General features: G+C 48.8%; 1 protein-coding gene across 1 annotated transcript; it reads right to left on the reverse strand.

Annotated features, from left to right (window-relative positions):
• Positions 1–65: 65 nt before the first annotated feature.
• Cgref1 (cell growth regulator with EF-hand domain 1) lies at positions 66–13,074 on the reverse strand. Its single transcript, XM_075955582.1, has 6 exons — positions 12,825–13,074; positions 2,864–2,966; positions 1,464–1,529; positions 1,300–1,370; positions 1,066–1,187; positions 66–919 (listed from the first exon to the last, which is right to left on the reverse strand). Exons 1-6 carry the CDS (start codon positions 13,072–13,074, stop codon positions 416–418), a joined length of 1,116 nt encoding a protein of 371 aa, XP_075811697.1. The 3' UTR covers positions 66–415.
• Positions 13,075–14,316: the final 1,242 nt, after the last annotated feature.

Here is a 14,316-nt window from a genome sequence, read left to right on the forward strand (position 1 = left end):
AACCCTTGTGTTCTGAGAGACGGAGCTGGGCGGGCTGGATCAAGGACACATAACTATGGAGATGAATTCATTCTGTTCTTTATTGGTTGTTTGGGGCCTGAAAGCTGCCTCTCAACTAGGGTCTCCCCCCCCTCGAGCCACACAGAAAGTCCTGCTTCCTCCTGAGGCCAGAGAAGAAATGTAGGAGTTGCTTTTTTTTTTCCTTTCTCCTCATCAAGACAGGGTTTTATTAATCAGCCCAGCTAGCTATGTCGCCTGGGCTAGCCTGGAGCCCTCAATCTGCTATTGTCTTCCAAGCTCTAGGGTTACTAGCTAGTGCCACCGTACCCGTGTCTTTTCCCAGCATATATGCCCCACTCTTCACGCTTCTGCTCTGCACTGAGATTTTAAGGGACAGGAGCCTGTGTTGTTTAGTTTATATCTCATCATTCTCCAGTTGAATACTGTGAGCCTCAACCGCATTTGGGGTGTTTATGGTATCTGATGTTTCCACTGGCATTTCTTTGGCTTCCCCTTCATTACCCTTGCTCCCGCCCTGCCCCTCAGCATCCTCTCTGGGACTTGGAACTTCTCCTTCAGCCTCCGCCTGTCTCCCAGTCTCCCCTTCATGATTAAGGCTATCTACTTTAGCCCCTGTCTGATGTCCAGCCTCCTGTACAGCTTCCAAAGACTCCCTTTTGGCCTCCACCTGGCCCCTAGTTTCTTCTCTAGTCTCCAGGGATTGCTGGGGTTCTGGCTGCAGTGGACTGTTAGCTAAATGCAGTGGCCTTCCAGCAGGTTGTGGCTCCTGGAGAGCTGGGGGAAGGGACTCCGCGTGCTTGGGGGCTTCTCCTGGGAAGTTGATTAGCTCCGCAGGAGTCATGAGCCCATCTCCATCCAGGTCCTGGGTCTCAAGCACCTGGTCCACTACCAGGATAACCTGTGGAAAAAGTTACCATAGATATTTTTAGGAGCCCAGCCCCTCCCCAACAGCCTCATCCCTGCTGCCTTGGGTCTGAACTTCCTTTTCCAGGGATCTACCAAAGGACCAAAGCTCCAGCTCCCTCAGTTTCCAGCAGTGCTTACCGGGTTGATGGGAAAGTGTGCAGCTTCAGGAGCCAGAGCTGCCGTCAGCATGGACAACAGCTCCAGGCCGTCCAGCTGTCCGTTCTGGTCATAGTCGTGAAGAGCGAAGAGGTAGAGCAGGACTAGAGAAGAGAATCTGGGTTAGAAGAGGTGGGAACCCACAGGGCAGCCAGCGCTCAGCCCCAGCTCTGGCCCCCAGAGCCTCCTAGGCTGGTGCAAGCGCCAGCCCCTCACCGCGCTCCCGGTCCATTTGCTCTGGGTCCTCTTCCATCTTCTCTAGTCCCTTGAGGTAATTCCGCAGCCGTCTGTCGAGAAAGTGGTGAACTGGTCAGGAGAGTCCTGTCTGTGACCCAAGGCTTGACCAGGTAATACCTACTGAAAGCCCCCAGTTTACTCACTGGAGCTGGTCAGGGCCTGGCTTGAAGGGGTTGGGCGTGAACTGCTGTTGCACTTCAGGGTCCAGCCTAGAACAGGCAGAGAGGTGTCAGCCCAGGGCCTAGCTTAGCAGCCACTTGGCAGATTTCCCCAGATCCAAAAGGACTTGTCCCTTTAACTTCCCAGAAAAGGCTGTAGGGAAAAAACTCTTCGGGTGTCACTAGAAACAGAACCTTACCCCCCAAGACTGTTTTTAGGTACCTTAGTTAGTTCTAGAAAACCCACAAAAGGGAGTGATGGCTCAGTGGTTAAGAACACTTGCTGCACGTTTAATCCCAGCACTCGGGAAGCAGAGGAAAGTGAATCTCTGTGAGTTTGAGGCCAGCCAGGTCTACAAGATCTAGTTCCAAGACAGCTAGGTCTGTTACACAGAGAAATCCTGTCTCAAAAAGTCAAAACAAACAAACAAACAAACAAACAAACAAAAAGCACTTACTGCTCTTCCAGAAGAACCAAGTTCACCCAGTACCCATTTTGGGTGGCTCACAGCTACCTATAACTTCAACTTCAGGGGACCTAACCCCTTCTTCTAGACTATGCAGACACCCCTACACTCATGCACACACAGACACATACATGCAAATAAATACAAAATTGAAAAGAAAGAAGAAAATGCCTGGTGAGATCTAGGCCACCATAGTAGACACAGTGGTGGCCCAATAAGATAGTCAGTCCAGTGTCAAGACAGTCAAGAGTGTCGAGACACAGTGGCTGATGGTGGTCTTGCTTCTTCAATGCCAGGACCCAAGGAGTAGACCTCAAGCTAAGGCTGGTAGCGATGCCCAGGTTTCCCAGTCTGCCCTACGACACATCATTGCCTCTTCCTTTTTCAAGCAGAGGGCATGGATGTCAGCCTGGACTTTAAGTCTGCCTGGGGTCTCAGAAGTGTTCCTACTTCTGCACGGGGTGACTGTGCCCACATCAGCCTGGAATGGCAGAATCAACAGGAGTTGTTGCAGCTCCTTTGGTCACTGTTGCCAAGGTTGTTCCAGCATTGCTCTTCTACTGCACATGCTGAGTATACGAGAGCAGGTCTAGGAAGCCAGAAATGTTAGCTAACGATCCCTGTTCCTTTGGTATTCCCAATGTCAGGTCTTGATTCATAGACCACAGCCCCTGTCCCAGCCTCCTCCTCATGCCTTACACAGGACTGGAGCTGGACTCCTGGCTGCAAAGGGGTCTCCATGCACGCACTAAATCCCTACTTGTGACATTCTGACAATCACACCGGAGGTCTGTGTGTGAGCACAGAAATGAAGGAGGCTATACTTCAGTGGGCTCCTGGCTCCTCAGAGGAGTTCTGACATCTTTTTAGAGACTTTCCCTACCGCAGCTCAGGGCCCTGCCCTCCCAATCCTCTTACCTTGCGGCTCCATCCTTGGGAGCAGTGTGACCTAAAGGTAGCAGCAACAGTGGCAGCATCAACGCTTGCATCAACCAATGGAACATCCTTCTGGACACTGGAGCTAGGAACAGAATCAGAGAGTCAGGGGAGGGGTATCTGCCGCAGCGTTGGGGGTCAGACGGATCAGACAGAAATGACTTCCCTCCTTGCATGTGGAAGCATGTGGCATAGAAGGACACCTGGGAGGACTCTATATGCACACGGGCAACCTCCAGGAACTTTGCTCGACATAAATCCCGATTATAGAAAACACATAAATCCTGCTCCAGTGTTTAAGTGCATAGAAGCAGAGCTGCATGGTGGGAGGCAGCTCTGGGGGTGAGGGCTCCTCCCTGTGTCCCATTGGCCTTAAGTGCTGCTTATGTATGTTTGCTCTAGAGCGCCCACTTCATTTACAGATGGGGATAGATCAGAATGAGAATGCTGGGGCTCCCCAAAGACCAAAACATGCAGAGAGACAAAGAGGGAGACAACCAGGGAGTCTGCACTTAGGAAAAACCTACTGAGGCTTGGTGTGGTGGTACATGCCCTATAATCCCAGCACTCAGCCAGCGATGGTGGCAGACACCTTTAATCCCAGCACTCAGGAGACAGAGGCAGGCAGATAGATCTCTGTGAGTTTGAGGCCAGCCTGGTCTACAGAGCTAGTTTCTAAGACAGCCAAAGCTATGTAAAGAAACCCTGTCTCGAAAAACCTAATAAACAAACAAACAAACCCAGCATGCAGGAGTCTGAGGCAGGAGGATTGTGAGTTCAAAGCCAGTCTGGCTGTCTCTACATTATGCGGACTTGATTATATGAAAATGGTCAAAAATAAAATGAGCCTGTTAAAAACTCGGAGCATTAAGCTTTCTGGCTCATCCCGGGGATGCACATATAATATGAATTTCCAAGGAGGCAGACACCCACCTAAACTGAGACACCCCTCCCCCCCCAAAAGCCATCTTCGTGCAGAAAAATAATCAGATGTGTGATGGTCCAAGCAAAGGGTCGGGACCGCTCGTATACAGAACCTAAAATTCAGGCAAGCACTAGATTTTCCTAAAGGACATTCCATAGCTTTCAGTGGATTCTCTGAAAGGTCCATGATCCTAACAAGGTCCAGAACCACGTTCAAGATGGATCTCAGTTCCCTGAGAGTCTAGGGGTGGAGCGGGCAAGCGCCTGGCTCACAGGGAGATAAGCCTGTTTACTGTTTGGAGCTGCCTTGAGTAGGGAGACCAAAGGGTGGAAGTCCAGAAAAAGATGGAGCCATCACAGCATAGGACCTGTGTTCATTTTCCCTTTATGTGCGTGTGTGAGTGCACACGTGTGAGCTTGCATACGTGTAAACGTGTAGGGGTCAGGGGTCAACACTGGGAATCTTCCTCAATCATTGATCACTGTCCGCCTTACTGCTTTGAGACAAGTCTCTCACAGAACCTGCGGCTCACCAAGTCCTAGTTCCTGTCTCTGCCTCCCTAGCACTGCGATTCCAGGTCACACTGCTGTGCCTGTGTGTGTGTGTGTGTGTGTGTGTGTGTGTGTGTGTGTGTTAATATATAGTTGTGCACACGCATGTGGGGGTCAGAAGCTAACATCAAATATCTTTCTTTGATCACTATCCTTGATCATGAGAAACTGATTGATTCAGAAACGTATTATTGCTGTGAGTGACGTGGCGGTGGGCGTGTGTGCCACGGTGTGCGTGTGGAGGTCAGGTGACAACTTTACGGAGACTGCATTTCCATAGATTCCCCAGATTAAACTCGGGTCCCCAGGCCTGCAGGGTAGGTATCTTTAGCTGCCAAAGCACTTTCATTTTTTGAGACAGACTCTCTCACTCAACTTCCGGTTTATCAGTTCGGCTAAACTGGTTGCCCAATAAGCTTCAAGGATCCACCTGTTTCAATCCCCCCAACACTCCCCCCATCACTGGGGTTATGGGCACACACTACTGTGCCTGGCTTTTTACATGAATTCTGGGGGTCTGAACTCAGATCCACAGTAGGCATGTTACCAAGTGAACACCTCCCAGCCCTGAGTCTGACTTTTTACATGGGTGCTGAAGATTGAAATCAGGTTCTCATGCCTGTGTTTGACCAGCTAAGCTGTCTCTGCACCCCCTACCCTCCTACCCTCATTGCTATATTCATATGTCTATGCGTATGATTGGTCCTGACAGCTACATTGAGTACATGTAGCTTGCTGATCTCTCTAAGCCCCAATGGCCGAAGAGACGTTGAAGCCACTACTGCCAGAAAGGTATTTGTAGCGTTAGCTGAGACTGGAGAGCCTTGGGGTCTAGTTGTACCAAGGAGAGATGATGGTGTAACGTGGTCATTTAAGGTAGGCAACTAGAACTGAGTTCTCCATGTTAACATCAAACCCCCAAAGGGACATAGCCCAGTCATAGGGGGGAGCTAGACTGCCACACCTGAGAGTATGGTAGCAAATGTCCCCAGGAAAATAGGTACAGGGCTGGATACAAGTAGAACATATTCCTCCAGGAGCACTGGGAGGCAAGACATTCTCAGTCTACCAAAGCACAGTGGAACCAGTCATGGGGGGTGACATCACCCTCGTCAGGAGTGTCTGTCAGACTCAGTCCATGTGAACCAGAGTCACCCATCTGAGTGGTCCATGCAGCAGAGCAGACCAGAGATAAAGCAGGGGCTGGCCTATAGGAACAGACTAAGAAGAGGCTCCATACATCCAGCTGAGGTTCCAACAGCTATACTCCGTGCACGTGAACAAAAGGGGGCTGAAAAGACATCTCAGAGACTAAGAGCACTTGTGGCTCTTCCAGAGGACCTGAGTTTGGGTTCCAACAGTCGTGTCAAGCAGCTCACAGCCAGGTGGAACTCTAGCTTCAAGCATCAGCTGGTTCCAGGCCAGTCAAGGCTACGGAGTGAGACCCTGTCCTATAAAAACCATCACCACCAACTACAACAAGAACGATAAAAGAAAATGTCTAAACTTACCAGTTGTTAATTAAATTTCAGAATTCTTATGTATTTTATATATGTAGATGGCTTTGTCTGCATGTATGTCTGTGTACCACACATGTGCCTCATGCCTACAGAAGCCAGAAGATGGCATCAGATCCCCTGTGACCCAAGTTACAGATGTGAACCACATGTGGGTGCTACGAATTGAATCTGGATCCTCTGGAAGAACAGAGATTTTTGTTTGTTTTGTTTTGGCTGTTTTTAATTGATATATACATTTTCTCTGAAGAGCAGAGTTCTTAACTGCTAAACCATCTTTCCAGCTTCCTAAACTTATAAAATTTAAGGAGAAAAAAGGACAGATTTGAGAATTTCAAAAGTCTAAATTTCTGCAATCATGAAGTTCAAGGAATTGACAGCAGAGTCTGGAGGCCACCTGGGTGCCTCAAAAGGAAGCGGAAGGCAGAAACATCAACAGAAGGAAATCCAAGCTCTGCAGATTGATCCCTTGTTTCCTTTCGGGGGAGGGGCAGATAGAGAGGAGACCCTGCTCCAGAGACCTGTGTGGTAGGCAGCAAAGGGTTGGGGAACTAGGCAACCTTAAAAGCTCTTTGTATGCCAAGTCTCTGGAATAAGGAAGGGCCAATTGGGGTCCAGTTTCCAATATGAAAAGAAGGGGTCCATAAAGATTGAGAGAGCCAGCTGCCAGAGAGGTCAGAAGAATGCCAGGATGTGTGGACCCTGGGCTAGATAAGAAAGAGGACACCATGAGGCAGCAGCATGGATCTGCGTGGTCCTCTGACGACCCCTGTATTAGAGGTGAAGGCGTGAATCTAACCCAGCACCACTGGGAGAGGGTAGAACTTTTAAGAGGTTGATCCTGGGCTGGGAAGGTGGCTCCATCCGTAAAGTGCTTACTGGACACGCATGAAGACTGGAGATCCCATCTCCAGCCAACTTAGAGGGCATAGGGGTGGGGGCTGGAGGGAGGATAGAGCCAGGTGGATCTCTGCAGCTCACTGGCAAGTCAGTTTAGTTGGTTAGTGAGCCAAGGTTCAGGGAGACCTTGTCTTAAGAATTAAGAGAGAGTGATTGAGGACTACATCCAATGTCTGCCTCTGGCCTCCACAGTCACATGCACAAACATACATGTACACTCCTCATATGTATACACATCCTCATGAATGCCTACACAAACATACATCACAGGAGAGGGAAGGGGAAAGGACAGGGAGGAGAGAGACAGACAGGGGAGGGGAGAAAAGGGAAAAACGCTGGCTAGTGGAAGATCTCCATCTCTCTAGGGATGCATGCAATAAAGGACTCCAGCCTTGTCTTCCTTCCCTTTCCCGTCCTAGCCATGAGGTGAGCAGCTCTGTCTCCCACCCAGCCATGATGGGCTGCCTCTCCACAGGTACAGAAGCAGCCAGGCCAACTGGCTCCAAGCTAAAACCTCCGAAACTGAGTTAAAAGTAAACCTTTTCGCTTTTTAAGTCGATGGTCTCGGATGTTTGTTACAGTAGCAGAAAGCGACTGTCAAATGACAGGACTAGCAGGGCCGGAATTTGAGGACAGCAACTGTATAATTTGTAGAATACAAACACAGATTTCCCTTTAGTAGCACGTGTCACCTTTGTTCCCCTGCCTCTGCCTCCCAAGTGCTGGGATTACAGATGTGTGCCATGGTGTCCAGCTGTTCGTTTCTTTGTTTTTCAGTGCTGGAAAGTCAAGCCCAAATCTTCACATATGCAAGTCATGTGCCCTACCACTGAAGCGTACTGTTAGACTATTTTTCAAATATATATTAGACTTACGTATGTATGTGTGTATGTATGTATATGAGTGTTTTGTCTGCACATATGTATGTGTACCCTGTGAATGCCTGGTGCCCAAAGAGATCGGAAGAGGGCATCAGATCCCTAGAATTGGAATGACAGAAGGTTGTGGGCCACCATGTGGAGACTGAGAACTGAACCTGGGTCCTCTGTAAGAGCCACAACTGTGCTTTTAACCATTGAGTCATCTCCCCAGCCCATTTCCTTACTGTCTCGAGTTCCCTTCTTATAACCGAGGTACTCTCTTAGCAGTAAGTTGAAGGGATAAGATCAAACGACTTTTCCTGCTTAAGGCTTGCAAAATTACACAATCAGGGAAAGGCACACACGTTTAAAGAATGAACAGATGAACAGAAGTGAGTGGCACCTGCCTGCAATTGCAGCTCCTTGGGAGGCTGAGGTAGGACGGTTGTGAGTTCGAGGCCAGTCTAGGCAATGTAGATCGTGACAGAGAGGAAAGGAGGGACACAGAAATACAAAATTGCTAGGAGAACGAGGACGAACCCAATGTTCGAACATGGTCCCAGCACGGGCTCTGCCTTGCACTGTGTACCCTCTCTATCTCCCGTCTCCATCGGCAATGCAGGCTCGGGGGTAGCTAAATGAGATGAGGTCTTTTCCTTCCAGAAGTTGTCCTGGCTGCTCTGCAGTGTCTTGGCACACACTTTCCCTTCTGGTCTTCTCACCTGAGTCCTTCAAATTACTTTCTCCTCCCCATCAGTTCCCTGCCAGGATCTGGGCTGCAGGGGACTCACATAATTTAAATTCCTGAGAGCTGGACTGAATCTGTTGTCATCCACTCAGGTCACTTTTAAGAAGAGGCTATTTGAACTCCAAAGAAAACCCTGGTGGTGGCAGTTTGGGCCCAGCAGGAAGTGCCCTTCCACCCACCAATCCATTCATTCATTAGACTGACTGCAGGGACCCCAAAAACATGACTACAATTGTTTTTGTTTAATTTAAAATTGTCCTTCTTGCAGGGCAGTGGTGTTCCACGCCTTTAATTCCAGCACTCGGGAGGCAGAGGCAAGCTGATCTCTGAGTTCGAGGCCAACCTGCTCTACAGAACAAGTTCCAATACAGGCTCCAAAGCTACAGAGAAACCCTGTCTCAAAAAACCAAAAAAAAAAAAAAAAAAGAAAGAAAGAAAGAAAGAAAGAAAGAAAAGAAAAACCTTTGTGTGTGTGTGTGTGTGCGTGCGCGCGCGTATACACACATGTGCCGGTGTGTCGGTAAACATATGGAGGTCAGAGAAGAACATTTAGGAGTCCTTTCTTTCTAACATGTAGGCCCTGGGGATCAAACTAAAGTCAAACACCTTTACTACCTGTCTTGCTGGTCCATGTCTTCAATTTGTTTTTATCTTTTTTCCCCACTAAACCTGGAGTTTAATTCACTTCTTCTTACATATTTGGACTTAGTGACTGGCTTCCGGGTGACTGAGATAGCTGAAAAGGTTGCCAGGTCCACGTAGCGCCTCTGCCTCTCTCTGTCTGCCCGCAAACCCCTAAAAGACTACATAGGGATAGAGCTCTTGGGGCCCAGCTATCTCCTATCCAGAGAAGCGAGAGAATGAATCCATTTCAATTGGCCTAGCCAACAGTATGCGTGGAAGAAAGCTGGTCCCCACTGCCTTGGCCTAGACGGCATCCGGAGTAAAGTTAAGGTTATCATCTGAAGCTACTAAGTTGTTTCGTTTGGTTGGTTTTATGAAGCGAGGTCTCACTATACAATCCAGGTGGGATTTGAACTCATTTAGCTCAGACTTGCCTTAAACTCACTGACATCCTCTTGTCTCAGCCTCCCGAGAACAGAGAGTTCATGCTCCACCACACCTAACTCTGGTTACTTTTATGAAACAGGCTCTCCCTATGTAGCTTCCTGCCAAGTGCTGATTACAGGAGTGTGCCCCCATATCTGGCTGTTATATCCTGCGTTTTAGCCTACAGAGGATTCCTATAGCCTAGCTGGTACTGAAGCATCAGTGTGATAATCTAGTCTGCCTAGGAGCAAGGCAAGCTCTGGAGCTGCTTTCGGCCCAAGCTGTACAAGCTGCATGCCTAACTCTGGGAAGCCTGAGACTACTTGGGAGCACTCCATACTGCCACGTTTGGAGCCCCTTCTGAAGGCCGGGAGGGGTTCTGAAGGACTCAGGGGCGCTCCTCTATCTTCAAATCCAAACCGTTTAGGTTTTGAGTGGCCTGTTAAGTAATCATAGTAATCCAAACACCAGTCTCAGAGAGCTGGCTTCCTAGGTGTGGGATCTGCTTAGCATACAGAGCCTACATACAGGCTTGGCTGTCTGCCGCTCTGCTGCAGCTCTCCTGAAAGTCTCAGCCACGTGTGCACTGGACTCTATAAATCACGTGCTGATACTGAGCCTTCCCCATGTGCATCAGTGTCACCGTCCCCTTCGCTGTCCTCTGAGTCCCTTGTATATGTAACTATTTAGTGTGTGCAGTGGACAGAACCCAGAACCACTTTCATGGGCTTGCAGTAAACAGTGAATAGTGAGCTCCTTCTCACACAGTCTTTTACTGTTGTCCCAGCTTGTGGGACTGTCTTTACACCCACATCAGATACACTTCCCTTTCCTAGAACCCCATTGCTCAAAAATCATGTTTTACTGCTTATTTCATTACTGCGTATATGTGTGCATGAGTATCAGCTGGTGTGTGTCAGGATACACCTGTGGAGGTCAGAGGCCAACTCTTGGGAGTTGGCTCTCTCCTGCCACCTTGTGGGATATGGAGTTTGAACTCAGGTCCTCTCTTGCAAGTATTTCAACCCATTTTGCTGATCCATTCAAAACCTTTTCTTTAAAGCAAAACAAAAACAAGCAAGCAAGCAAGCAAACAAACAAACAAAAAAAACAGGAGCTAGAAAGATGGCTCAGCTGTTAAGAGCATTGGCTCAGTTCCCAGCACCCATAGATCCGCTAACAGCTATCTGTAATCCAGTTCCAGGAGGCCTGATGTCCTCTTCTGTCTTCCTTTATCCTCTGAGGGCGCTGCACACAAATGGTATACATACATGCGGGCCAAACAACCACACACATAAAATAAAAACAATAAAGGCCAGGGGTTTTGACATACAACTTTAACCCCCATACTTCAAAGGCAGAGACAGGAGGATCTCTGTGAGTTCCAGGCCAGTTTGGCCTACAAAGGGAGTTTCAGAACATCTAGGCTTACAGAGAGACTCTGTTTCAAAATAATCAATTAATTAAAAAAAAATCCCACAGGGTCTTATGTACCCCAGGCTGGCCTGCAACTTATCATGTAGCTGAGGATAACCCTGAACTCCTGATCCACACACTAGGATTACTGGTGTGCACCACCACACCTGACAATCCCACAAGGCCTTTAATGGCTCCTTGTTTTCCTCACAGTCCAGTCCTCACTTGGGTGCTCAGGTACCACACCATCTTTACCTCATCCTCCAGGGCTCCATTATAACAAGCACTGCTTTAGACAACGGCATACTAGATTTTCTTATTTTTATTTTTTAGTGTTTTTGTCCAAACCTGTTCCACCTTCCATCTGGACCCTCCTGATAATCTTGGCATTCAATTGCAGTCTACCTCAGAAATGAAAAGCACTGCATGAGGACTTTGAGGCTAATATTCTCTTGATGCTTTCAGCCATTGTTTAAGGGAATCAAAACGACATTCCATGTGAGGTGTAATGAGGACGATGCAATATGACTTGTTCATCTTTACATAGTTTGAAGCCCATGTAAGTAACAGAAATAGAGTGGTCATTGAACGATTGCTTGTAAAATAAAAATGATCATAGCCTCTTCCTATAATTATAACATGCATAAATGCAACCATCCTAATAAATACTTGAAAGCCACTGTAACTGCAAGTTAACAGTTGTGATATATCTCAGAGAAGTTACTTAAGTCTCTCTCTCACATACACACACTTGCTTGTAAAATAAAAATGATAGTAGCCACTTCCTATAACTATAACATGCATAAATGTAACCATCCTAATAAATACTTGAAAGCCACCGTAACTGCAAGACAACAGTTGTGATATATCTCAGAGAAGTTACTTAAGTCACACACACAATTGCTTGTAAAATAAAAATGATCGTAGCCCCACTTCCTATTACTATAACATGCATAAATGTAACCATCCTAATAAATACTTGAAAGCCACTGTAACTGCAAGATAACAGTTGTGATATATCTCAGAGAAGTTACTTAAGTCACACACACACACACACACACACACACACACACACACACACACAAGAACCTTCTGCCTCCAGTTTCTTTAGGCCTTTGCCCTAGATCACAGGAGGAAACTTTGGCCTTGAAGTTGGACCTTTGGTCAGATCCTGCCTCTACACTGTTACGTGGTCCAGGAGGGTGTCTTAATCCCTCTTAGCCCTGGGATCTTCACTATTAAGATGAAGGCGTTTCTTAGGGACTTCGGGAGGGTACAGTGAGATAATATAGACTTAAGCTAGTTCTAGCAGATGCCCCACGATGGGCCGTGGCCTTTGAGACATAGCTTGCATGGCTTCCCATCTCGTGGATACTTTTCGTTTACAGTATCCCTGTCAAATAGCCACAATGCCTCTCCCGAACCTTTCCAGAACAGGAGCTGGCATCGTGAAGGGCATCCACGTCATTTCTGAACAAGTCTGACCGTGGAGAACTTGTCTGAATCTAGACATCTCCCTTGATTTAGCCCGTTGGTGTCCGGGTCTAGGGAGGCGGAGTCCTAAATGGCTGCGGCTATGCAGTCTAAGGGGCGCACACCTGAGCTGGATGTAGACTAGCCACCTGCAGTTGGATGACGATGGACAGCGTCCTTTAAATCATCTCCATCTACTGAATGAGGGTGAACCCTAGTTAGCTACTCGAAACCCCAGGGCAGGGCTATTGAACCTGTCTTCAAACCCAGGGGCTTCGGGGGTGCTTTGCTCCCTTCCTCTATCTGCTCTCAGGGATGATCTCTTCCCCAGTGGTACTTGGAGGCCAGGGCCACCTCCCCAGCCCGAGTCCAAGCTGCAGGGGATGCGGAGGACTGCGCTCTCGGCATCCTGACCGCAGGCAGAAGGTCTCCACCCTCAACCCCAAGGAGCCGGGTACCGCCGCCGCCCGCTGGGCCCCAGACCCTGCCCGAGTCCGACCCACCTGCTGCGGTGGCGCTGCGCGCTACTGGGGCTCCGGCTTCGTGCGCACTGTAGGCACCGCGCCGCCCTCGCCTGGCTGCCCGCAGCCGGCCCTCCCCCGGGCGGCTCCACGTGGCCTTTCCACGTCGCCCTCCAGGCTGCAGCCGCCGCCCAGGCCCGGGCAGAGTCCTATGCGAGAGACAGCACGGGAGGGCCACCGCCCCGCCCTGCCCAGACCTGTCTTGCAGCGCCTCCACCTGGCCTTGTTCCATGCGGTGTGTGTGGGGGGAGATGGATGGGGTCCTCAGTGTGTGTCTCTGGGAGACGGAGGCAGACTGGATTGCGTTTGTGAGTGTGACAGACTGGTGAGGTGGAGTCTGCGTGTATGACAGACTAGAAAGGATTTATGAGGGTGTTTGTGTGGCTGGCTGGGGAGGCATATGGTATAGATGAGCCCGAGTCAAAGTGGTGAGTCTGGCTTGTGTGTATAAGGCAGAGTCACGGAACAGTGAGATTGGTGTGTCTAAGACAGACACCGAGAAACAGTGGTGAAGCAGGGGGTGTTGCGTGAGAGAAATAGATACAACTGGACAGATACGAGGCTGGGGTTCATTTAAACCCTCTTTAACTATGATTATGCTGTGGGTGCCACTGACTTTATCTGAGAAACTTGTTTGTGATTGAGGAGAACATGACTTACTGTTAGTATGTGTGACTGTGGCCGGCACTGAAAGGAGCAGTGTGGCCAATACATGGCCAATTATCTAGGGGTGCGACAGTATGGGTGTGAACAGGTTTTATGTATCAAGGCATCCTAACAAGCTCTTCTTAAGTTGTTAAAGCTGAGGTTCCAAGGAAGGTGTCCATGCGTCCCTGTGACCACGTGCATTATGGAGAGGTTCCACGTGAGGGGAGAGGCAGATGGGGCTGTGTATCGGGAGAAACCATTGCCACAGGAGCAGCAGTTTGCCAATACAGACGGTGCAGCTCTTAAAGCTGTCAAAATGGAGTGTCGCCTGCTTTTATCTGAGCGGTGAGTCCTTCTACCTCAGCCCTGGGCTGCATCTCACCCACTGGTCCATGGACTTAGGTTTTTGAATAATCTTATGCCTCAGAATCTTCAGCCTCCTTCAATTCCATCAGAGCCTTCAGTCAGCAGCCATCACAGCCATAAGACAACCTTTCCTTCCTGTGAAAGGAAGGACCTTATCCTTCCTGTGGGGGGTGCTGTTGGGCAAGGTTGGCTTGGATCCCTATGCTACTCCTCTCTGTCTGGTCAGTTGGTCTCAGTTCTCCGCATGCACTGGTGTTCCTTGGGATTCCCTTCTCACTCTCCAGTTTCTCATGTGTTCTTGTAACTTCCATCATTATCCGTGAGATGCAGGTGGAGTCTCTTTGTGCCCTAGCAGCCACTCCCAAATAACCACACTGAGACTTATTGATTACGAATGCCCAGTCGATAGCTCAGGCTTGTCACTAACTAGCTCTTACATTTTAAATGAACCCATATTTCT

This window comes from Microtus pennsylvanicus, chromosome 21 (assembly GCF_037038515.1).
Source record: "Microtus pennsylvanicus isolate mMicPen1 chromosome 21, mMicPen1.hap1, whole genome shotgun sequence".
Classification (NCBI taxonomy): domain Eukaryota; kingdom Metazoa; phylum Chordata; class Mammalia; order Rodentia; family Cricetidae; genus Microtus; species Microtus pennsylvanicus.